The 24,671-nt window shown below is 32.7% G+C and overlaps 3 protein-coding genes, 1 long non-coding RNA gene and 6 other non-coding genes across 18 annotated transcripts; 8 read left to right on the forward strand and 2 right to left on the reverse strand.

Annotated features, from left to right (window-relative positions):
- The first annotated feature begins 1,003 nt into the window (after window positions 1-1,003).
- On the forward strand, window positions 1,004-3,251 carry LOC101218645 (cysteine-rich and transmembrane domain-containing protein WIH2). Its single transcript, XM_011654607.2, has 3 exons — window positions 1,004-1,397; window positions 1,516-1,693; window positions 2,966-3,251. Exons 1-3 carry the CDS (start codon window positions 1,346-1,348, stop codon window positions 3,009-3,011), a joined length of 276 nt encoding a protein of 91 aa, XP_011652909.1. The 5' UTR covers window positions 1,004-1,345; the 3' UTR covers window positions 3,012-3,251.
- Window positions 3,252-5,757: 2,506 nt separating this feature from the next.
- LOC101218411 (telomere repeat-binding factor 1) lies at window positions 5,758-10,810 on the forward strand. 5 transcript variants are annotated; one of them, XR_004215958.1, is made up of 8 exons: window positions 5,759-5,967; window positions 6,766-6,952; window positions 7,082-7,296; window positions 7,580-7,675; window positions 7,906-7,990; window positions 9,138-9,221; window positions 9,313-9,674; window positions 10,396-10,810. XR_004215958.1 is itself a non-coding variant. In XM_011654609.2 (8 exons), exons 2-8 carry the CDS (start codon window positions 6,803-6,805, stop codon window positions 10,408-10,410), a joined length of 987 nt encoding a protein of 328 aa, XP_011652911.1. In that variant the 5' UTR covers window positions 5,759-5,967; window positions 6,766-6,802; the 3' UTR covers window positions 10,411-10,810. The 5 variants fall into 5 exon arrangements, 4 of the variants coding, with proteins under 4 accessions (XP_031739750.1, XP_011652911.1, XP_011652912.1 ...); XM_011654609.2 differs by having other exon boundaries at window positions 9,333-9,674; XM_011654610.2 differs by having other exon boundaries at window positions 7,580-7,663; window positions 9,333-9,674; window positions 10,393-10,810.
- A 403-nt stretch (window positions 10,811-11,213) lies between these two features.
- TRNAP-AGG lies at window positions 11,214-11,285 on the forward strand. Its single transcript has one exon. It is a non-coding gene; the product is annotated as a tRNA-Pro (tRNA).
- A 70-nt stretch (window positions 11,286-11,355) lies between these two features.
- Window positions 11,356-11,427, forward strand: TRNAP-UGG. The gene has a single exon. It is a non-coding gene; the product is annotated as a tRNA-Pro (tRNA).
- Window positions 11,428-11,549: 122 nt separating this feature from the next.
- On the reverse strand, window positions 11,550-18,187 carry LOC105435151. 5 transcript variants are annotated; one of them, XR_969168.2, is made up of 7 exons: window positions 18,018-18,187; window positions 17,106-17,366; window positions 16,330-16,413; window positions 16,168-16,238; window positions 14,225-14,328; window positions 12,438-12,495; window positions 11,632-11,916 (listed from the first exon to the last, which is right to left on the reverse strand). It is a non-coding gene; the product is annotated as an uncharacterized LOC105435151 (long non-coding RNA). The 5 variants fall into 5 exon arrangements; XR_004215801.1 differs by lacking the exon at window positions 18,018-18,187 and having other exon boundaries at window positions 11,550-11,916; window positions 12,434-12,495; window positions 17,106-18,011; XR_004215800.1 differs by lacking the exon at window positions 17,106-17,366 and having other exon boundaries at window positions 18,018-18,184.
- Window positions 11,560-11,631, forward strand: TRNAP-CGG. The gene has a single exon. It is a non-coding gene; the product is annotated as a tRNA-Pro (tRNA).
- Window positions 12,981-13,052, forward strand: TRNAP-UGG. The gene has a single exon. It is a non-coding gene; the product is annotated as a tRNA-Pro (tRNA).
- Window positions 13,436-13,507, forward strand: TRNAP-AGG. The gene has a single exon. It is a non-coding gene; the product is annotated as a tRNA-Pro (tRNA).
- Window positions 14,962-15,033, forward strand: TRNAP-UGG. Its single transcript has one exon. It is a non-coding gene; the product is annotated as a tRNA-Pro (tRNA).
- Window positions 18,188-18,897: 710 nt separating the features above from the next.
- Window positions 18,898-21,855, reverse strand: LOC101222433 (endo-1,4-beta-xylanase 5-like). Its single transcript, XM_011654611.2, has 6 exons — window positions 21,702-21,855; window positions 21,230-21,617; window positions 20,541-20,710; window positions 20,295-20,393; window positions 19,433-20,224; window positions 18,898-19,358 (listed from the first exon to the last, which is right to left on the reverse strand). Exons 2-6 carry the CDS (start codon window positions 21,420-21,422, stop codon window positions 19,008-19,010), a joined length of 1,605 nt encoding a protein of 534 aa, XP_011652913.1. The 5' UTR covers window positions 21,423-21,617; window positions 21,702-21,855; the 3' UTR covers window positions 18,898-19,007.
- Window positions 21,856-24,671: the final 2,816 nt, after the last annotated feature.

Genomic DNA, 24,671 nt, shown 5'->3' on the forward strand with positions numbered 1-24,671 from the left:
GTGAGTTGTTGTAATCAAATTGATGATGTTGTAGCATTAAATTGCAAATATATATATATATATATATATATATATATATATATATATATATATATATATATATATAATGTATTTTAGATTTTAAAAAATTTAAAAAATACTATTAAGCTTTTAACAGGGATAAAAAATATTCCCACTATAGTTTTTGAAGGTTAAAAATTTGTTTTAAAAAATATATATATATCTTGTTAGGTTGGTAGTATAAATTTTATATCAATTAAAATATATTTATTTGTCAAATATTCAACAATGGTTAGCGTTTGAATTTCTACGATGATTGATTACATAACTAAATGCTTTCTAATAATTTTTAGTTGACTCAAAGCTACCTTACGAAAGCAATATTAAATGAAAGAACGACCATAAGCTTGATAATTGCCTACATCTTTTAACTATTAGAAAATCAGTTTGATAGGATACAAAGTCTTGTTGTTTGCATTTCAATTAGAAAAACAAAAAAACAAAAAAACAAAAAAACAAAAAAACCATTTTGAAAATATTTCCTGCTAGACTTTCTTATTTCATAATTTCCACTAATTTTATTGATTCTTTAGCTAATATTTAAATATACAAATTAAAAATATTGGAGGCCACAACATTAAAGATTCAATTATAAAATAAATAGAGAGTAAATTATTGGAAGAATCAATTTAAATGACGGAATAAAAACTACATACCAAATATATATTTACCCAAAAAGGAACTTTATAAATAATAATAATAATGTTGTTTTTATAGTAAATAGAAAAGAAGAGAAAAATAATAATTGGTCAAAATGAGGAAGTGGAAGTGTAGAGAGCAGATCCTACATCCTTGTACGCGTTTCCCACGCGTCTCCTACTTTATTTCCATTTAACCAAAATAAATCTGGACCGTCAATCGTCACCCTCTTCAACCAATGATGTCATTACGTGTCAAAATCTTCACTTTTGGTAAACTCCTCAAATTTATATTATATATATATATTATATAAAAAGTAAAATAGAGTTATAGAGATAAACCTTCCCGTATTAGCCGCAAACAAACACAAACCTTCTCTCTCGGTAATCTCAACTCCGTTTTCGGTTTATATATATAAATCCCTCCTATCCCTCCTCTTCTTCTCTGTCATTTCTTCTACACCTTCGCTGTCTTCTCTCCATTCACTCTTTCTTCTTTCTTTTCTTCTCATCATCTCTTCGCTTTCTTTTTCTTTTCCTTTCTCCGAATTTCGGCCGGTTGGCTCGGATTGGATTTGGTTTTTTCTTTTTTCGTCTTCGGGACTGAGATCTGTTTGTTGGTTTTTTTTCAAGAGGAAGGATTAAGGATGAGTTATTATAATCAAGGTCAGCCTCCGATTGGAGTGCCTCCTCCTCAAGGTATGTTAATTCGTTGTTTTTCTTTGTTGTCATTTTGGTGTTGGATCGGAGGGTTTTCTGATGTGCGATTGTAGATCTGTGTGTTGATTTAGGGTTTTGGTGGTTTTTTTTTCTAAAGGTTATCCACCAGAAGGTTATCCGAAGGATGCTTATCCGCCGCCTGGATATCCGCCGCAGGGGTATCCTCCTCCCGGTGCTTATCCACCGCAGGGATATCCTCCGCCTTACGCTCCTCAATACGCTCAACCTCCTCCTCAACAGCAGCATAGTAGCGGTCCTGGTTGCTTGGAAGGCTGGTAAAATTTTCATTCTCTCTTTCTTGATTCCTCTTTCTTTTACCTGTTCATGGCGTGGTTTAAATCGGACCTGAACTTAGTTGCATTCCGACGATTCGGTATCGGAAACTGAGTTCCGAACGAGTTAATTGCATCGTCTGGTAAAGCGTGCAGTCTCGTTTTTTCATTGGAGACGTTCTTCTTGGAAGTATCGCCCCGATGAATTCCCAAATTTGACCCCTAATTCATTTCTATATTACAGTCTTTTTAAAAAAAATTATAAAATTGCGAGAAACCACCTGACCTTTTTTTGGTTATTGCAAAATGCACCAAGCACACTAAAGCAAAAGATAATTGCAGTTAATTTAGATTAAAAAAACAGTATTTATTCTTCTTTTTTTATGGTTTTCAGATTAATGTTAGAGATTCCTGTTCTTTCAATTTAGGAAAGCAAGTAAATTATAATAAAGAATTTAGGTCTTATTTGTAATTTGGAACAATTCTATGGTTTTAGGGCTGGGTTTTACAATCTGTTAGGGATGGATTGATGTCCTAATTAGTATTTACGAAGGATTTGATTGGTGCATCAAATTGTGAACGTTATAACATTCTGGAGCAAATCTTGTAATCTATTTATTTACCACCATCTTTGTTATTATTAAGCTAGATTACAGAAAATACTCATCTTTTTTATTTATTGTGAAAACATTAAATTCCTTTTCAAAAAGAGGTTTTAACTTTTAATATTATATTTACATCATTTCAAAACTATCATGGAAGTAGAAATCTATTAGGATGTAGAGAAATTAAGACCTTGAAGTGGTGTCATAGTGATCTATGATGGATTAATTTTCGTACTAAGGGAAAAAAATCATGGTATGTGAGTGAGGATGAAATCTTGAGTGAATATAAAAGCAAAGTCAAGAGGACCATTGAGTCTCTCACAAGAAGAATTCCATGCTAAGACTTAATTCTAAAGTGAAGTCAAGATGAACACGTGTTTGAGGTAATTCAGAGAGTCTTCAAGTCCAAATTCATACCCAAAAATATTGTCTTTCTTCCTTCTTCCCTATTCGCTCTTGTAACCAAACCAACAAGCCTAGAAAACTCTCAGAATTAATTACAAATACACCTTCAATATTCCACTCTAACAATAACATTTTACATATGTAATGTTGCTATTTTTAATATGGAAGGAGTACTTTTTATATGTTTGATTTAGGTTTTTAATGAATACTAAGTTGGGATAAAAGTGTACTGAAATTGAGTTGTGTGGTATTGGAAACTGTGCAGTTTGGCTGCGTTGTGCTGTTGCTGCTTGCTTGACGCCTGCTTTTGAAGAGAACCAATTTGTATTGTGGCTGTGCCTTTCGAACTTTTCCCCTAAAGAAAAAAAAAAAAAAAAAAGAACAAAAAATTTGGAACAGTATTGGAGTTGTCAATGATTTGGGCCTTCATTGTGAAGCTTTCTTTAAAATTCCTTGCGTTTATTAATTACTGTGTAGTCTAGTGTTTGTTGTTTCTTCCTTATCTTTTACATTTTTCTTATATAAATAACCACCATCTCTTCCCTCTCTTACTCTCTTTGTTGGGTCCTTTCATTAATGGCTCTCTTGAATCGTCCCTGTTCAATTTGACCCTAGAAAAAGAGACTTTTTAATCTTTTGAACTAAAAAAACCAATTCAAACCAAACCGAAGGAGAAGGAGAGTATACATGGGGTGTTCGGTTTTAGAGAGTTGAGTTGGTAATAATATAGAAAAGAGATTTGGGGGAGTTGACTTAAATAGCGAAAGTAAAAAAGACTGCACATTGGTATTTTTAGTGGTTAGAAGCACGTTTTCTAGTGGGCGACGGGTCGGTGGAGGGTATTATGGATGGATGTTACATTCGTGGCTCCACAGCAGAAGTCTCAATTGTTGGCCTCTCATGTCCTATTCCACTCATATGAATTTTCACACTACCACCATTTTCTTTTTTAACAATTTTGTTGATATGTTTCTATCTATGTATCAATAGTATCATTCTGAATTTAGTCTTTATACTATGAAAGTTCAATGAAATATTGTGATAGTTGTTGATATGGTTTGCTTGTTTATTATAATTTTTTTTGTCATTTTTGCGTTTTGTTTCATCCAGATTGATCCATTCCATTTGTTTTTAAAATGAAAACGGGATTGAGATTGAATAGAAATCTTATAAGGAGTACATTTTTTTTCATCGAAATACTTATTCATTAGTCAATAAAAAATTATAATTTTCTGGCCGATGGAAAGAGAGAGAGGGGATATTTTTCCTTTTCTTGTTATCTGTCTTTTCTTTATTCTTTCTAAGAAATAAATTGTTGTTTGATACTTCATTTTATTTCTTGTTTCCAGAATTTGAATTACTCTTATTTGGGCTTTCATTAAAAGTGTTATGGAACAATGGAATTGAGTACATAGAACAAAGTAGGGAGATCGAAAAAAAAAGAAGTAAAACTGGATATATAATGTTGCTAGATGTTAATGTTTGTTTTGAATCAACATTGAAGATTATGTACATTGTTAGTTCTAAATGGACCGTGTTTTAACCATTTATTTTGTTTTGAACAAAATTAAATTATTTTGGTTGCTTCCTTCCCTTCCTTTCTCACACTTCTCCAGACTCTCTTTCTTTTACCACACGCACTTTCATCGTGGTGCACAACGTTTGTTGGTGATTTTTGTTGCCGTGGATTGGTGGTATGAAATCTCGTGAATTTGTAGTGAGTTTTTGGTGTAGAATATATGGAAGCTAGGTCTGGTTGTCTGACTAGGTCAAAATTTCATTACCCAAGACTTGATCCAAAAGTATATTTTAAAATTTTCAACCCAACCGAACCCTTACGATTTAGGTTGGATTATTGAGTTTTTTTTAACGCCCTCTGGTTTTTATGAAAGCTTCAAAATTTGAAGGGATTATAAAAATGTTGTATAAAGTTGAGGTATTTTCAATGGTGAAAATATAAGGGTTTAATGTCTATATTAAATATCCATGAGTATCACTCGATGGAAATGACTTTTAGGCTTTAAATAATTTAGGGTCAAGGTGGAAATGACTAGCAGTATACAAATGTCAGTTAAACTAAGTTCATGTTGACCAATTTAATTTTGTTTCACTTTGTTAAAAACTAAACAAATAAATTAAATGTTTCTTATTAATTGTTGACATTCTTTTTTTCTTTTTACTCCTTTAAGACATAACCCTACCATTTTGTTTCTTCTCCTTCTTAACCCTCTCTCCTTTGTTAGATGTAATATACCTTTTCACAACAAACATATATGATTCTTCCTATATTTGATTCCTTCTATTTTCATTCTTTTTATCGTTCTAAGCACTTTTATGATTATAGTCCATATTTCAACGAACCAACATCGTGACCAGAACCGTAGTCACATCCTAATTGCTTTCAAAGGAGTGGTTCATCTGCAATGCAACAATTTGTTTCAACATATGTTCAAACATCTCCAACATCTTTTATAAATACTAATAAAACATTTTTTAAAAAATGACACCTATCTAATCCAATATGAATATGAATACTAACAACTTGTGAGTAAAGAACAACTTGACTATCAGTCTTCAATTTCTTATAAAATTCACAACTTACAAAAATATCCATCGATACACATTTCTTATCAATATATTATTTAATATATTTAGGGGTAACGATCGACATCCGAAAAATTGATTCGAGCGACCAAAATTGACCGAACCAACATTTGATGGTCGATTTTATTAAAAATACGGTTGGTCACTGGTTTAATTAAAATGTTTAAAAAAGTCAACCGAAACTGACATGTTGAACATATCGTTGTTGGATTTCCTTAATATAAACCGACTAGGTCAATTTTCAGCCCCAGTGTTTTCGACTGAAACTATTCGCCGAACATCGTTGTTGGTTTTCCTTAGTATAAACCGACCAAGCCCCATAGTCTTTCAGAACCGATCCTCTCGCTCGACGATCATCATAGATATATTGATAAAAATGTTATCTAAAAAAGGGTATTTCATTTTATTTAAAAAATAAATTATAATATAATAAAGTTAGTTTGAAGAAGAGAATGAGAATGAAGATTCCGGGAGGCAGAATGCGTGTGTGATTAAAATTGGTTTTCACTACCAAAAATATATAAATTCACAAATCTCAAATACCCACACACAGAATCATAATTTTGAGGCCTCCATTTTTTCTTCCTTTTGCTCCAAATTTCAACGGAATTTTGAATGTTCCAGCCTCCAAAATCCTAACTCACATCATAATTCCCTTTCCAGGTATCTCATCTTTCTCCTTAGAATTTTAATTTTTGATTTGATTTTATCTTTTCCAATCTCCAATATTGTAACAAGCATGTTGAAATCGTAGCAATAGGGTTCTTTATATTTAACATTTCCTGCTCACCCCGATCGTATGACTTTAATTTGAAGATTAGGGTTTGCCCTTAGCCTTTTTGTTTTTTGTTTTTTTTGTTTTTCAATTCAATTTGCTTCGTTTCGACATGGGTATATATTGTAATCGTTGAAGACGAAAGGTGTTACTTGATATTTGAAATTATCAATGGATTGAAAGGAAGGCTTTAGGGTTACGGTAGGATTGGATTATACGGAATGCGAATGAAGTGGGAGTCTTCATTCCCGTTCAATTAGGATATTTGGCCATCCAATTGCGTGGTCACTTTGTCTGCACCGACGTTCCTTCTTATTAAATGGGGTTTTGACCTTATGAACTTTAGGACGTACTCTACTTCATTCCTTATGCTTTGGTAGATGGATTTCTTATTTTCTATTTAGTTTAAGCACATTTACAGGGTGATTTGAACTGATTTGAACCTTTGACCTTTTTAGCGAGGGTTCTGTTGACCTAGGTAGTCTTTTAGTTTATTTGTATTTATATATCTTTGAGATTTTGGCAGGTTTTTGATGTTCTCTTTTTCCAATTTGTGTTATGTTCAACTTTGAAGTCATAGTTTGTTATTCTTCGCATTTGACATTGGAAGGCTTTGGACATGTAAACAAATCTGTTTCTTTTATTTTCTCAACAAATGTTTCTGACGTGAAAAAAAAAATTCCTAGTTGGCCTTGAGCGTGAGCCTTCTTTCTGCTGCTTTTGATGGGTGCTCCGAAGCAAAAATGGACTAGTGAAGAAGAAGCAGCTCTGAAGGCTGGAGTTGTTAAGCATGGAGCAGGAAAGTGGCGGACGATACTTAAGGATCCTGAATTCAGCAGTGTACTGTATCTTCGTTCAAATGTTGATCTCAAGGTAAATAATGATGTTTTAGTAGTCTTGCGCTCACTATTTCAGAGACCAGAACTTTTTTATGCGAACTCCTGGTATTTCTTATTTTGCCCAAGAAATTTAGACTGATTCATGTTGTCAATATTTAAAAAGGACAAGTGGAGAAATATGAGTGTCATGGCTAATGGCTGGGGATCTCGAGAGAAGGCCAGGTTGGCACTTAAGAGATTACATGCTCCTAGAAAAGACGAGAACGCTGTGGGTCCAAGTGTTGCTGCCCAAAGTGAAGACGAATTGGCAGAAGCTAAGTCTGTTTCCCTTTCCTCAGATATCAAGCAGATAACTGGTCCAAAGCGATCTAATGTAAGGTTGGTCAAATCTTTTATCATTTTTCATTCCTTCTTCCTTAGTTCTTATCTCTGTGGACAGGTTCTTTGTAATTTTGTAATTGAGCTTTCATAGAACACTTAGTTATTTGTTTTCTCACTTAAAAATATTATTTTTTTCTCTGTTTCTTTTGAAATCTAAGTTCCTTCATGGTATTTCTTTTAAGTGTGAAAAGGAAGTTATTTTAAATATCAAAAGAGTTTTGGCTGCTCATTAGTTTCTTTGCTTTTCTGAACAAGTGAATCTTATTCCCACTTTGAACAGAAAGGAAGAGGAGGAGGAAGAAGAAGAAGAAGAAGAAAAAGAAGTAGAAAGAATAGAAAGGGATGCAAGATATGATTGCCATAGGTGGGAAAAAAGGTCAAATTCCTCAACATTTTAGTTTGAAATTACTGCAACCTACAATATAGATAAAAAAAAACCCCAATTATTTACTGGTAGGAAATGCCACTATTCACTTTGAGAAAGGTGTAATATATTTTAACATCTGAAATATGTATTTATGTGTTACACATTTGGTAGCCAATAGAGGTTTAATTTGTTTACTTATTTATTCATATAAATTTTTTTGGTTATTTATTATTTTACAGGCTGGACAATCTTATAATTGAGGCAATTACTACCCTGAGGGAACCTGGTGGCTCTAATAAGACAAAGATTACCTCGTATATAGAGGTAGTTTTTCTTTCACTCAATAAAGTTATTGGATTTGTGTTGAAGCTCTTCCTTCAATTTCTCATCAATTCAAGGAGAAAATGAAGGGAGATGGTTGTTTGGTGAAACCTATTGATTTTGGTCTTTTACGAATTTAGATTTTGTTTCTTTACTTGAATAAGTGTTTACAGTTTTCTTCCCTTTTAGTTTAAAATTTAATTTGCTTGTTTTTTCTTAATTGTTATTGACTCGTAAGAACAAAAATAGTAGTCAAGAATTTGAAGTGGTTAAAGTGGAAAATACTTGGGCTGGGTTCTCTTTTTGCCTGCAGTTTGAATATTATTTTCCATTTTAGTTAATGCAAAGAGTAATTATTAATTGGAAAAAGAAAAAAGAAAAAAATAAATGCATTTCTTAGTATTTATCTTGGCTGATGCTTTTGGAATTATCTTTATAATCGTTCATTCTATGCACTTTCATATTGGAATTCTTGTATTATGGGTTTATATTCATAATGGTACGAATACATATCCCTCTCTCTCTGAAAGCAAGGAGGAAAAAGAGACTTCTATCCATTGGTAATTATTAATTGTTGGATCAACAATGATAGGAGAAGTTTTTTTGATTATATTGACTCCTGTATGATTTACAAGCCTTTTTACCAGTTTATTTAATTTGACGAGTTGTTAGTCTCCTATTAACTGATTGATTAAAGTGTCACCTACAAGTTTCAGAAAATTTGGTACAATGTCTGATTACGTTCTGAAATACTTGTGGCAGTGGATGTTGTAGCATTTGTTTCCTCTTTTCAAGCTCTTCACCCTATTCTTTTTTTACTTACACTCTTTTAATCATTTATGTCCAATTGAGTAGTTTGATGCAATTCCTTCGCTTTTTGGAGGGGCTTCCCTTTGTAAATTTTCACTTTATCTATGAAATGCATATATGTACATATCAATGAGAACAACTGATTGGTTCCCTTCTGATGTGAAGACCTTAATATTATTACTATATTTCCTGAAATTGAACTGTCTGCCTTTCAGTAAGGTTTCACATATGTGCTGCCCCTTCTCTTCCCAATTCTAGCTTTGTATAATTGCTATTCTATTCCAATCTGTTGTAATTGCTGATGTTGTTTAGTTCCTTTTTCTTTTCCTTCTGTCGATAGGATCAATACTGGGCACCTCCAGACTTCAAGAGGTTGTTATCATCAAAATTGAAGTTCTTAACAGCTAGCCGTAAACTGGTCAAGGTAAGCAAATCTAGAATTTCATTGTTGATTTCTTAAAAGAAAAGAGTGGAAAACTCCTCTATGACCTCGTTTGATAGGGTTTAGGGTTTAGTTGAGTTTCTTTTTGTCCAGGTTAAACGAAAATATAGGCTTCCTTCTGTGGCTGCTTCAGAGAGAAGGAGCTCTATGTTATTGTTGGAAGACCAGCAAAAAGCTAGTGTAAGAGCTGACAAGGATGATATGTGTATTCTTGCGAAAGCTCAAATCGATCTCGAATTAGCCAAGATGAGGACCATGACTTCCCAAGAGGCAGCGGCAGCTGCTGCTCGAGCAGTTGCAGAAGCAGAAGCAGCAATTGCAGAAGCTGAAGAGGCAGCTAGGGAAGCCGAGGCAGCTGAGGCTGATGCAGAAGCAGCCCAATCATTTGCAGAAGCCGCAATGAAGACACTGAAAGGAAGAAATCTCCCGAAGATGGTAAAACTCTATTTTTATATTATTTATTCTGATGTTGCATTAGTATCTACTTTTTTACTTCGTAATTCCATTGGGTTTATGAGTCATGAAGTTTGATCCGTTTATCATGAATTCATGATTATACAGAGGGATGTAACAATTGATAGGACCTGCATAGCCTTTACTTTACTAATTGAGTTAGTGTAGTGCTAGAAACGATTAGGTTCTTAGTTAGAGAATTGTAGAATCTCTTTCTCACATAAAGAATTTCCTGGCGGAAATTACAGAAAAATATATAATAGAAAATTATATAGGTTAAGGACTCTTGTTTCAATTGAAATGGTATTTTCTCTCCACCGGGAGCTTGGAACTTGTGCTCCTGAGGGAGTTATTTATTTTATTTCTAGTACAACAAATGGCAGGTGTTTGGAAATTTGAACCAACTCATAGTTATGCACTTGAAGCCTCTTTAACATACTCAATTGCTTTCATTTGCTTACAAAAGCCGTGGTTTCCACTAACAAACTCCTTAGCTAATGACCTCTTATACACGTAGGTTCCCAAACTGTTTTGGTCTGGGATTCTCTCAGTCTCAGCAGTATTGTTGTCATCTTACCTCTACTTTTGCTCCATCATTATTACGTGACTGGGTTTTCTTTTTCTTTTTTTGGTTTCTTAATGAAAACATCTTATATTTAGAATTTTTTGTATAAGCCATAGTTTTTTTCTTTCTTGTCAGCAGATGATCCGGGTTTGATGGAAAGCCAAAACTGATTATAAAGAGTTGTGGAGCTGTTGATCAAAGGGATGGACATGTTTTGGGCTTGCTATGGATGATTAGCCATTATAACCAACCTCTCTCCCACTCTTTTTTGGGCAAGTCGAGGAACAGGGTCATATCCGTAGAGAAGAGTTAGGAAAATTATGTGGGTTTGGTTAATTAGTTAGTTGTAGTTCAATGTAAAAATTTTAATTGGTTGTAGTGCAGGTAAATCTGTGGGCTTTTTATATATGCTCTCTCTCTCTCTCTCTCTCTCTCTCTTATAGTGAATTATTATTGCCATTGTTTATTTCTATTAGTCTGAAAGTTTGGAGTTGGTATTAATTTAAACAATGAAAAAGGATGAGGAAATAAATGGAATGGGTTTTAACAAAAAGTGTCAAGAGGTTCCCTTTTTCATTTTAATTTCACGTTGTGGAGAAATTATTGATTGCGCCCTTCACAGATCATTTTTCAAACTGATTAGGTCGGTTACAAATCGATACTCACCCATCAAGGGGATTGATTGGGTTCTTCACTGCCATGGGATTCAATTGAACCATTGATATATATAAACAATTAAATGAAAATGTTAAAACTGAAACGTATTCATTATATTGTCCATTAAATAATGAAATTTGAATACAATACAATATTTATATAATGATAATAATACAATATGGGATTATTATAAGAAATAAAAAAGAAGGTGAGGTATGTCACAAACATTTTGAGTTAGATTAGTAAAAGGAATTTAAACATTAAATTATTTAATTTATGTTATACCTTCATAAACAAATGGGCATTTGGTCTAGTGGTATGATTCTCGCTTAGGGTGCGAGAGGTCCCGAGTTCAATTCTCGGAATGCCCCCGAATTATTTTTTTCTTATGCTGTTAAAATTTACTATGTTAATAGCATAATGTCCTTTAAGAAACATTCAGGGCATTTGGTCTAGTGGTATGATTCTCGCTTTGGGTGCGAGAGGTCCCGAGTTCGATTCTCGGAATGCCCCTTGAACCTTTCTAATTTTCAAAAACATTTTCATGTATTTTTCTCACTAATTCCCATCAATATTCAAATGAATGAAAAAAATTTAAAAATCTTATCAAATAAAAGTAAAAAATGAATGCTTATTTATCAAAGAGGGCATTTGGTCTAGTGGTATGATTCTCGCTTCGGGTGCGAGAGGTCCTGAGTTCGATTCTCGGAATGCCCCTAATAATTTTTTATGTAATGCTCAAGCTTTTAACTCAATTCAGTCCTTTTCTTCGCTCTCACTCTCTTTACTTTTAGAAAAGTAAAATTCAATTGTTCATACAGCTTCATGATTTTTTTTCCTCTTACGGTTGGAAGAGAAAAGGCAATAAATTCGTAGTTGTAGAGAACAATGACAGACACAGACAAAGTGTGTACCAATAGATTCCAAATAATTAGTCCATTCAACCTCCGGTGAGTGAACAACACAAATACTTCTTTCAAAATTGTAAATTTGACCCTCCACCTAAAAAGCCAAATAATGGGAGAAGAATTACACAATCTTAAAGAACAAATAACAAACACGATATGTATTTACTATACTTTACTCCTCAACAATGACTGGCGGCTAGAAAATGAAATCGGTGCTATTATTTACCTACATACTTACCAACCTTCATTAAGAAAGAAAAGAAAAGAAAAAGCAACTCCAACAATTACACATACCACAAATTATATCACATTATTGACATGTTTGAGAGTGATTAAAAAATGGTTTAAATAATCCCTTTGGTGATCTTTAAAATCATTCGAAAAAATGCTTTTTAATAATTCTAAATTCATTTTGATGGTATGATCCTCTTTCTGTGTGACATGTCCTGAGTTTGATTCTCGGAATGCCCCCCAATTTTAACTATTTTCAATTTGAAGTTTTGAACTACTCAACTCCAGTATAATACTCGTGCAAACTTCAAATTTTCATAGTCTAAGAGAAAGAATGCAAGTAAAAAAGGAGTGTATTTGTCGGATGGATAGATAGATACCAACCAATGAAGGATGAATGCTTGAAGTGGTCAGTCACAACCCCTCACCTGTGGAAGCGCACCTATATTATTACATATAACATTAAAATTCAGATAAGCATGCATACTCTAACAAGGTTAAGAGAAACAAAGCTAGCACAACTGCACAAGTTTATTTCATACATAAACCAGGGAGGGACGCCTAGTATCCTACTCCCAGTCTCATCCACCATTCAAAACAAAGCTTTACTAAATGCTAAGCATTCACTATCAAGTCAATGATGTGCATATAGCACAAGATCAGGCCTACATCTTAATAACCCTCTTTGTTGTGGTAGATTCTCAATATGGCATCAGGCACATGAGCGAATTCGATCAATGAGATGTTAATAACTTGCAAGATCAATTTTTAAAATATCTCATCAGACCTTCTCATTGACTTGATAAATTCATAATTTTCATTTAAAACAAAAACTACACATTAGTCAACTATACCATGGTCCATGGATCTACCATCAATGAAATATTATACAGATCACAAGTGGATCTACCATATTATTTTCAAACAGGGCATTTGGTCTAGTGGTATGATTCTCGCTTTGGGTGCGAGAGGTCCCGAGTTCGATTCTCGGAATGCCCCAATTTTTTTTTTCAATATTTAAAAATTTCAGAGAGAGAAGCACCAGATAATTTAGTTCATATTTCAAAAGGGATAAGCAACTCTTTCCTAAGTGCTAGAGCACAAAGCTTAGTTATACATCCAAACATGGTTTAATTTAAATTTGAAATATTATTCTTGTTGGATGCACAAATTGAGCATTTGTTTGGGTGTTTGGTAAGGGACTAGAAGCTTTTGAGTTCAATTCTTAGGGGATACCTCTGGCACGTGCTTTATGATTTCCTACGCCTCAAGAGTGACTGCCTACTTGAAATAAACGCTATAGGTCCACTATTATTTTACCTCTACAAATCACCACTAAAAAACAGCTCCATCAGGATCATAAATAAATGTGTTTTCAAGCAGGGCATTTGGTCTAGTGGTATGATTCTCGCTTAGGGTGCGAGAGGTCCCGAGTTCAATTCTCGGAATGCCCCAGTTTCTTTTTTTTTTCCCCAAATTTAATGTTCCAAATTCCATTCTAACACAGCCTAAATAAAATACTAGGAATTTGTAAATATAAATCACACCAAATCATGGAGGATGGATGCTTGAATAAGCAGTCAGCCATGTCGGGATCCCACTTGGAAGCAAATCTATCATATATAATATTTCATAGTGACAAGCACAATCTATCCTTGCTAAAAAATAGAAACGCACACAAACATATACAAAAGCTATGCTAAAAGAAAGAAAGAAAAAAAAAAAGACACAGTAAGTAAAAGTAACTTCTCAAAATACACCAAGTTATCTATGTGTGTTGCACAAGATCAGATCTAAATCTTGATAAGTCTTCTTTGAGAAGTGAAAGCAAGAAAAAACAAGGTGAAAAACTGTATTTGTAGGGGGGGTAATTGGGAATGCTTAAGGGGCGTGTACCCATTGACTTTCTTTTCATAACTTTCATTTCAACCAAAAAGCAAACATTAGTTTATTGTACAACGGATCCAACAGTAAGAACATATCTTTTAAATTACAGTAAAGAATAACAAATGTAAGGTAAATAATTAAATAGAGTATTTCCCCTTATCCAACTTCTTTGAAAAATTCCAAATGCCATTTAATTATTTGTCAAATCTTTATAATTTTTATCGTTCAAAGAGAAGAATGTAAGCAAACAAACTAAATAAAAGGTTGAGAGTGTATATGGATACCAGATAATAGATACGAAGGGTGAATGCTTGAATGCAGCCAGCCAGATAATAGATATGAACTATGAAAGGTGATTCCTTGAGAATGCAGCTAGAAAGAATCCCGCCTGAAAGGGCATTTATATTCTGTCATGCAAACTTTAGAATTATGATAAGGAGCTTTTTTTTTTTTTTTTTGCTAACTGTGATAGGGAACTTTGATAATTGGTTTCAAAGAGGCAAGCACAAGATAATTCATAAATCAAGGGAGATAATCAAGCATCATAACTTAGTTCATCAAACCATTCAACAGAAACTTTGCCAAGTACATAAAATCATTGACAAGCCATACAATGCAAGGATCAGATCTACATCTCCATATGTCTTGATTACAAAATGAAATCTTGTATTCTCATAATAATGATAGCTGAAACTCTGTATTTGACATAGAAAAAAACGGAACAATTAATCTGATCGTAGATCCTCAATTTCGTAGTTAGCAGGGGAGGGAGGGGGAAACTATTTGGTACAGCCGTACATGGGGTTCTGAATTATTTATATCTTTTTTCTTTTTTGGATGCCTTATGTAGCGTGAAGTTGTTGACTTTCTACTCATAAGTTTCATCTCAACCAAAAACTTCATGTAATTACCAATAACCTTACCAAACCCCATTGATAACGCAGCTCCACCAGCTACAAGTCAATTGTACCACAATATTACGATAAATAAAATTACTTAATGAATGTCTAATATTCAAACAGGGCATTTGGTCTAGTGGTATGATTCTCGCTTTGGGTGCGAGAGGTCCCGAGTTCGATTCTCGGAATGCCCCCTACTTTTTCTGTCATTTTCAAACGTAAACTTCCAAACTCCATTCATGAGATCTCAATACTTTCATAGTTCAGGCTAAGTAATACGTAGTGAAGAACCTAATAAAAGAAGAAGTTCTACTTCTTCTTTTTTCTTGGATGCCTTTTGTGGCATGAGGTCGTTGACTTTCTATTCATAAGTTTCATTTCAACCAAATTACTTTTGTATTCTACCATTAAGCTTTCCAACCGCCATTGCAGAAACAGATCCACCAGCTACACATTTGTCAATTGTACCAGGGCCCGGCATCAATAGTTTTAATAACAATAACAGATATTAAATGAAGTTATAACAAACTTCTTTCATTATTCATAAGATCTCTATACTTTATAGTTCAAGATAAGAATGAAGTGAACCTAAAAAAAAGGAATTGACTACAAGTAAAACAAGTGATGGAGGATGGATGTCTGAATAATTAACGGAATTTATCATGTATACTTGCATATTTCACATCAAAATATTTAGACAACCACAAGATAATCCATAAATCAAGTTGCTTTTGAATGGTTGATGAAACAAGTCATTGGTATACAATTCTACCAAAGAAAAAAGAAAAAAGAAAAAAGTAAAAAGGGGTCATTAATGTGTAGATAGCACAAAATCAGATCTAAATTTCAACTAGTCTTAATTAAAAATTGAAATCTTGTATCTGATAAAGAAAAAGAAAAAGGACATTTGAACTAGTCTACGGATATACTCCCAATTTGGGATGAGACGTCTGAGTTCAATTCTTAGAATGTCTTATGTGGCACATGCTCATTGACTTTCAGTATATAATTTTTATTTTAAAACTACGTCGATCATGCCATGGATTCAGCCATTATTTGGATTACAATAAAAAAAATTAAATAAAATCAATATTCTCAAGCAGGAACTTTTAAAGGATCTCTATATATTTTATGAATCATAAGATCTTTATATTAAGTCAGAGAAGAAAGCAAATAGACACCCTAGATAGAAGACCAGGACTCTATATACATAAATACCAAAGAAAGGAAATGTAAGATCTTTTAACGAAGTCCAAGAGAAGAATGTTAAGCTGAATTAAAAAAAAGACGAACTAAATAGAAAACAAGAAGTGTAAATGCATAGATACCAAATTATGGAGGATGAGTGCAAATAAGTAGTTGGCCAGAATTCCAGGTGGAAGCTCATCTATCATGTACACTACATATTTTAGATAATCAAATTTGATAGTTAGTTTCATAATAATGAACACAAAAAAATAAAAAATCAAGGGAGGTAGCATGTAACCAACCTCATTTCATCAACCACTCAAAAGCAACTTTGTTATATGTACACTAAGTCATTGATGTGTGTATGCCCAAAGATCGACCAACCACTGCAGAAATTGCAAACCCATCTACTAAACATTAGCCAATTGCCTCGAAGATCCAACATCAAGATGATGTAACTTAAATTACAAAAAAAAATAAAGTTTAATGATATGGTTCACTTTTGGTGTGAGTGAGAAACTACAAAAGTATATCAAATTTGTATTCCATGGTTATATAAGGAGGCATGCTATTTTTTAATCCACATCCAATGATTATTAACAGTCTTATTGGATAACCTTTCTAATTTCTTAACATTCAGTCTAAATGATTTCCATCTGTCTTTATACTTGTGGTTTGCTTTCTCTTCTTTCTTTTTCAGTAATCTTTTTCTTTAAGAGAAGATCCTCTTGCTCTCTAAATGCGTGGGGGCACTAATTTCCTATTACAAAAACACTCCTTGGTGTGAAAGAATATAAGGGTTGGTTTAGCACATGTTTTTCCAGGAGAAATAAGAAAATAATTCTACTCATCTCCGATTCATCCTAGATCATTACCTTTTTAGAGTATAGTCAAAGCCTAAAAGAGTAATGATCTTTGTGCCATAGGATTATTGTTAGCAGATATGACCCTCATTCCTTTGAATGGTTGTCTAAAAGGGTTAAAGGTAAATTCAGGAATTTGGTAAAGACATTTCTCTAGAGTCCCTTCCTTCTCCTTTCATGTTCTTTGTGTCGTAGAGGAAGGCACAAATACTTACTTCTGGGAGAGCAGTGGGTAGATGTTAAACCCCTCTCTGTTCTACGTTTCCTCATTTGCATCATCTTTCTTAGAAGAATAGGCATCAAAGAAGTAGGTGCCACCTTGTAGTTGTAACTGGCTTTAAAGGTAGCCCACCACGTATTATTTGACTAAATTGGACACATCTTGTGCACCACATGAAAGTTCAACAAACTAGAATTAGAAACATTCCTTAAAATGTCTTTCACCAAGGTGTATGAAGTATGAACATGAGTCACATCTGCCAGAAATACTACTTACAGTTAATTCAACGTAAGCAACCCAGACTTTAACATTCAACTCATCCAAGCAAAGAACAATTTAGGAAGAAAGCTGAAACAACAAGATACTTGAAAGAGGAAGAGAAAACTGGAAAGCACAACCATTTGTTTCTGAACAATCTTGATAAGAGACTCAAAATATAGATGTTTTTTCTTTTAAAACAAAATACACTATTTCAGTATAGAAACGGCCAGCTTAAAGAATACCATAAAAAGAAGGCACCTTACAAAAGAAATCCAAAATTAGCTATTAAAGAAAAGGGTTCTAATAGTTAATAGACGTAGGGTAATCACAATAATGGTTTGAAAGAGAAGGATAATACAACTCTTGCTCAAGGGGTTAGAGAATCCAAGTTCAATGCTTGGAACACCATAACAATTTTGTTACAATTGTTTCTTCTTGAACTACAGTTTAAAGACTGAGTCACAGTGAACAACATGTACAACAAACAAAGCTGGACCAACAACTAAGCTGAATGGAAGCCAAAACTCTACAATCAGAAACACAAAGCTATATAGAGTATAAACCACTGACTGCCACACTCATCCTGAAGCTAAATTTAAACAAATATAGCAACTCGAGAGAATAAAGAGAAGCTAAGCAACTTCACCTGGCTATTTTTGATCCGAATCCTTGAGACATCACATCACTAGTTGAAGCTTGCATTGGTTATCTGAAAATATATTAAAAGTGCTTCACTTTCTTCTATGAGCTTACAATTATTCGGAAACATTTTCCATCATTTTCTCGACAACCAAACAGCCCGGAGATAATTGTGGTGTACGGATAAAGCTTAAGAGCACCATCTTGGTTACCGTGCTATATTCGTGGGCCTTTCAATATCTCAGGCCCAATTTTATGCCTTACTAAATGTCACATTCCGCCGGCCCAACCTAAAGTAACCAATATTGCAGCCACCAACCTCAAATAAATAAATAAATAAATATATATATATATAAGAATTTAGAATATATTTAAAATTAGATAACAATAAATTTGTATCTTTCATATATTTTGTTATATTTTTATAATATTTTTAAAATTTTCTTATATAATTATTATATAATTGATACATTTGCAACTATCTATCCAAATTCTGAGATTTTGAATACTCAAAATGTAGATAAGAAATAATTTCTATTTTCGAAATTCAAAATTTTTAGAATTATTGATAGCTTTTTATTGTAGAGTTTTTATTAAAAATAAAAATAAAAAAATTTGTCAAAAAGACCAAATATTTACCCTTCTTGTAAAAATGAATGACAATGAATTTCAATTCGATTTTTTAAAAATAATTATTTAAACTCTAAAAATTTCTACATTTCTATAGAATTTTGATTTTGTTATTTTTCGATTAATTATGTTAATTTAGAAAAAAAATTCAATTTTATGGTTCTTATTACAGACAACTCTATAGTTTCATGCATGAAGTGTCATTTTCAACTCAAAACCTTCACTCCTAGAGAAATTGAATTTGAGAAAAAACTATATAAAAAGAAAAACTCATTCAAACATTTTCATTAAATTTTTCATCATATCATCTTTATAAGCTTAGTTAACTTTACTGTTATTTAATATATAATACATAAACGGGGTTGGGTCAATTATGAGGGAGTTGGAGTTTCAAGGTTCGATGAGTGGCCTCTTCAGTCACTTTGATACTCACACAAATGGAGGAATTGGTTCGAGGGTGTTGCACTCTCACATTGTAATCTCCATGAAACAACGAAGCATCAACAAAACCTTCATCATCGGCTGTAATTTCAAAGCTGGGAGATTTCCATTCACCCAAAAGCTTATCCACAACATCTCCTGCTGCTGTGTTCTTGAAATTCATATCCACAAGCGGCAGAGTAGTGAAACCTACGGATTCTGGGCCAGCAAATGTGATTATCCCCTTCACTGCAGGATGTGCATACCCTTCTCTTAGAACTTCCTCGTAGTATTGTGCCTGACAAGGGAAAATTCCTAGTTTTGTTAGTTATATATGTTATGATGAAATGCCTGTAAGAAATACAATAGTACCTGATTTGGAGTTTGGTGAACAAACACTTCTGTGATCCATATGGGGTAGCCTGTTGATCCTAGAAGGTCCAAAGCGGATCTCATGTATGGCAGGTTGGGTGCATCCGGGCCGAAGGTGCCCTGCAAGCCGATTCCTGCTGGGATGTTTTCGTTCCCGGGATACGACAGGATTTCGAGAAGTTTCTTTCTGAAGTCAGCTGGGGTTGCTGTATTTTTGTAATCGTGTTCCATGATATTGTATTCATTCATGAAAAGAAGTGTTTTGTTGTCAAGTTTATGTGCTATGTTGAAGTACTCTGCAGAGGCATTTTCACCGAGTTTGTCCTCAAAGAATCTGAAGTGCACGTTTTCGTTCACGACGTCCCAATGGATAAACTTTCCAGAATATCTCTTAACCACGGAGTTGATTCTTCTATCGGCTGCTTCCTTCAAATCTTGAGGGGAGAGTGACTTGACCCATTCTGGCTGGTATTTTGGACTGTCCCAGAAAATGTTGTGTCCTCTTACCGAAATACCATGTTGTTGGGAAAACTCAAGCATTGCATCAGGGACGGTATAGTTCTCTTGGCCTTGTACGTTCTCAGTGCTATACCACTTAAGTTCATTGGTGAAAGTGGCATAGGCAAATCTTGATGCAAACCACTGTTGGTATTCTTTACTAAGGAGAATGTGGTAGTTCATTCCTGCCCCAAATGGGAAGTTTGGTTTTTTCTGGTCAATGAGGACTTTTGCACCTGCTAGTTTACTGTTGTCTGCTTGAGTTATTTGCAACCTCACCTTGCTTTTCCTCACCTGCAAACTTGGTTCCATCATTTCATATACATATTACATTCAATATTTGAATTCTTTTGCTTTATATTACCTTGTTAATGCTTTCATCTTGGTGGGATCGCCATTGCTCCTTTGTAAACGGGTGTAGTGAGACATTATCAACCCAGATTTCCACTTCTGTATTTGTACTCTTAAATAAATAAATGCAAAACAAAGTTAGTGAGAACGAAATTAAGAGACTTGGCTGAATGTTGCAACCTACTCAAAAGAATTAGAACCAAACCAACCATGCAGTGTCCTAGATGAAACCAAGTTGGTAACAGCAAAAGTTACTCACCTCAAAAATAATCTCAGCTTGGCCTGTAAAATTAGAGACGATGCCACCTTTGAGCAAACTCCAGCATCCATGCTTGGCCATGGTTTCACCACCATGAAGAATCTGACCCCCTTTACTATTTCTGAATACAACACCCACAGGTGCATTTCCTTCACTTAATCGAACCCAAGCTGGAAATTTTGAAATCTTTTGTGGATCAACAAGTACCCACAAACTTAAGATGATCATACAAATTTGAACCATAAAGATAAAAGTAACGAACCTTCAAACTTATACCATTCGTTGAAAGTCTAACTTTAACAAGTTTAAATGTATAATTACGATTAAACCCTACTTTAGAGGCAAAATTACCAATTTACTCTAAAAATAGACCATTGAAAGAAAGTGAGAGTAAAAAGTTAAAACATAGTAAAGAGTAATTAGTGAAAAAAAGTATAATTAGAGACTAACGATAAAGTATTGATGCAGAAAGGGCCGTCTAGTTGGTAATCTTAATTCTATTTTATGTTTTTAGATTCACTGAATTAAAAAAACATATACTTTCACAACCAATTTAGATTTTGTTTCTCAAAAACTGTTCTCAAGTTTTCTAATCCAATCAATAAAAAAAAAAAAGAACTTAAAGGGAAATGTTGGTGAGTATTAATAATGATTTAGAAAAGGGGGAGATGATCGTAAAGAAGAGGTACCGGAGAAAGTGTAGAGGTAATGACGTTGGAGATGAAGCAGTTGATGAAAAGTATCCCTTGGGGAAGTTCTGTTGTGAGCTACAATGAAGGTATTGATGAGATTCCCATGCTTCAACCATCCTTGCCTTATTCTTCCTCCTCCAAACACTTTCCAACCTTCAATCCCATTGTTGAACTCTGGGTTCACTATCATCCCTCCCCCATCATGAACCCTTCTTGGCTTTCCCAAACACTGTTTTATTTATATACTACCATATTACTCATTTTATCTTTGAACCTATCCTAAACTAAACTAATTGATATATTGAAAATCTTTAAGTTACACTACTTGCCTCAGTTGTGGCAGAATAATCATATGAGACACCTTGGATGGTGATGATAAATTTCCCTGCATTAATTTACAACACAACTTTTGTTAATCAACTCAAATTTATGTATATTTTTAATGTAGAGATCAGTGAAAAAAAAAAACCTGAAAATATCAAAATTAAAGGAAGCAAAAAGAATCTGCAGAAAGCTTTGAAAATGTTCATATCTTTCAGATATCAGAAAAAAGTTTTAAAAAAAACCCCAAAGAAATCTTGAGAAGAAAATAACTGAAGAACAACAAAGTTGCTTCTTTGTTATTTTTTGTCACATTCCTAATGAACTAATTCTCCATGTGTTATATATTTATAGAACAAAAACTTGTATGAATTTTTGGATTTCATAAGCATTTTTATGGAAAGTAGTAGACTTTTTTTTAACCATTACTGTCATTTCTTTGCTCATATATATTTTTCTAAACTGTTTTAAGGTTACCATTTTAAAAGATTTTCTTAATTTTTCTCCACTTGGTTTCCTTAAATTGTAGTTTTGTCCATTTACATTTTGCATGGTAATTTCTAATTATATATATATATATATGTTCATTTGTACTGAAAAGGTTTAATTTGTATTATATAATCATATGAAAATCAGTTTTTGGTGCAATAATATAGATTTTAAAGGAAATAGTATATATATATTTGTCATCCCATGCTATATAAGATAACTTTATTTTCTAATTTACTGAAATTTATACTTCAATTATCAATGTTGAAAACTAATTATAACCTTTTTGGAAAATTAATTATCAATATTGATTGTGTGTACTCCAACTAAGATGTTTCGTGATAAAATTAAAACATATTTTTTTAATTCAATAATTACAATAGACCGTATGAGATCAAACTATTTTAGATGATAATTTACAAATTATGGCTAAATTGTAAGGAAATTTGGAGATGAGTTACGTAAGGACGACATGAAGGTTAGTATACGTTCTAGTTTACTCCATTCTATAATACATTAAATTCGTGTGACATGTTAGATGTTTATCATATTCTTTCCACGTATTTATAGAGATTCAGTACGACATGTTAGATACCCATTAACATTTCAATTATATTAAAAAAAAATCATAAGACATATATATATATATAAAAGAAAATCAACAAATACTTTTTTTTTCATTTTATTGATATTACCATAATTGTGATCTTGAAAATTTCCATCTAATATTTTAAATCCTGATCTTATCTTAATTATTCAAGGATGTGCCTTAAGTAATAATTTAATTGAGACAAATATATATTAAGTATTTTGTTACTTAAAATCTATTATGTTCAGTGATTTTAATTAATTATCCTCCGAACCTTTTCATTAAATGATTAATTATTAAATATATATTAAAACAGAAAGATATCATAATAATCCAATTAACAATACACATAATAATGAAATGATTATCTCTAGAAAAAAATAGTCTTAATATGGATGGATTCTTTTTAGGGATAATATATATTGCATGGATTAACTATACAAAACCCACCACAAAAATTAATTAATTATTTTCTATTTTCTTGACACAATATAAAATTAATATCACGTTCATATGTCAAAAAAACATTTTTTTAAAAGATCTTTCAGAATTATTATATGTAAATTATAGAAGGAAAAAAAAAACTTGACATTTTTTTATAATCCGTGGTTATTATAGTAGGCAAGATATTATAGTGTGCGATGTATAATTAATAGAGGATGAGATATAATGGTTTGTATTTAGGTACACACTATTTTACGTTAGAGAAAAAAATATCATAATAAAGAGAGGGAGGGAGGGAGGATTAAGGAAAATAATGAGTTACATGGTAATAACGAGAGATTTTAAATAGTGTTCACTATAGTATAATTTCTGCGACTATTTCAACGCTTTCCTAAAGAAACATTTGAATTCTCGTTCATAATTTAAAATAAAAAAATGGATTAGTTTTCACTTGTTCTTTAAAATCTCAATAGAAAAATAAAAATAAAAATAAACAACAGCACATAACATAAAAACTTATCAGTGAAAGAAAGAATAGGTTTTAAAAATCAAAAGAACCAAAAACATGGATTACCAAACCAACCTATAATTAGTTTTTTTAGATTTTGAAATATTAACATGGATAAAAATATTGTTTTTATCATTTTTACTCCTACAATATAAAGTAATTCTTTTAGCATATTGAGTATAACAAAACAAGATAAAAATAAATAAATAATAAAAATCAAGAGGTCATCTCAATGAGATTATGGTCTCAATACTTATGCTAATTTAAAGTTTAGTCATTGTCTCATTGATCAACAAATTATTGTTTTGACAGAAAAAGTACTTGGTACACTATAAGTTTTTAAACCCTTTCTGATATATGTATCTGATGAACAAAATAGTTATATGGAGTAGGTGCAAATATATATATGTATAGTGAAAGTTAAAAGATGGGGTTTGGGTTGTAATTGGATTAATGGGAGATCAGAAAGAGACATGCATTAACCATTAATTGAATGTTAGAGGGAAGATATAGGTGAGGGTGACATCCAACTCAAAGCACTATATCAGATGACTCCAAAACCAAACTTATTTTTTGGTTGGAAAAGTTAGTACAAACTACAAAGGGTCATTAGTTATTTGAGAGTGAGTGATCAGTGGTGTGAAGGAATCAATATTATTCCAATAACTATTTTTTTCTATAGCAAATTTATTTTAATAGCTAATAATATAATGTATATTACATGAGTATGACATATTGTTTCCAACTTATTCTTTATTTTGAACAATGACACTTGGTATCATTCTTGTATTTATGTGTAAGGTATAATGAACAACAAAACAGGCATGTAAAACCCCCATGTGCTTTGGAAATGTAAGTAGGCCAACAACACTTACCTTTTGTATCTTCTAAATACGTGGAATCTCTTTTGGAGCTATGGGTTGGATGGTTGACAAAGCTCGAGGAGGAGGAGGAGGAGAATCTTTTCTAGGCCATTAAGATTCTATGACATCCTTAAAACTATTGAATTGGAACAAAAAAAAAGAAAGAAAGAAAGAAAAAGAAGAGTAAGAAGTAAGGCTTGCACCTAGGTTTGGAGGTTAGCTAAT

Source organism: Cucumis sativus, chromosome 4 (assembly GCF_000004075.3).
Source record: "Cucumis sativus cultivar 9930 chromosome 4, Cucumber_9930_V3, whole genome shotgun sequence".
NCBI lineage: Eukaryota > Viridiplantae > Streptophyta > Magnoliopsida > Cucurbitales > Cucurbitaceae > Cucumis > Cucumis sativus.

Bases quoted from the DNA above. Each gene is read 5' to 3' on its own strand.
- LOC101218645 (XM_011654607.2), top strand. From the start codon at position 1,346: ATGAGTTATTATAATCAAGGTCAGCCTCCGATTGGAGTGCCTCCTCCT. The intron at 1,398-1,515 runs GTATGTTAATTC...TTTTTTCTAAAG, and splicing joins TGGAGTGCCTCCTCCTCAAG to GTTATCCACCAGAAGGTTAT. The intron at 1,694-2,965 runs GTAAAATTTTCA...GAAACTGTGCAG, and splicing joins CCTGGTTGCTTGGAAGGCTG to TTTGGCTGCGTTGTGCTGTT.
- LOC101218411 (XM_011654608.2), top strand. From the start codon at position 6,803: ATGGGTGCTCCGAAGCAAAAATGGACTAGTGAAGAAGAAGCAGCTCTG. The intron at 7,297-7,579 runs GTTGGTCAAATC...CACTTTGAACAG, and splicing joins CCAAAGCGATCTAATGTAAG to AAAGGAAGAGGAGGAGGAAG. The intron at 9,222-9,332 runs GTAAGCAAATCT...CTTTTTGTCCAG, and splicing joins CTAGCCGTAAACTGGTCAAG to GTTAAACGAAAATATAGGCT.
- LOC101222433 (XM_011654611.2), bottom strand. From the start codon at position 21,422: ATGATAGTGAACCCAGAGTTCAACAATGGGATTGAAGGTTGGAAAGTG. The intron at 20,225-20,294 runs GTAATATAAAGC...CCAAGTTTGCAG, and splicing joins AAGATGAAAGCATTAACAAG to GTGAGGAAAAGCAAGGTGAG. The intron at 19,359-19,432 runs GTACTATTGTAT...TTCCCTTGTCAG, and splicing joins TTCACCAAACTCCAAATCAG to GCACAATACTACGAGGAAGT.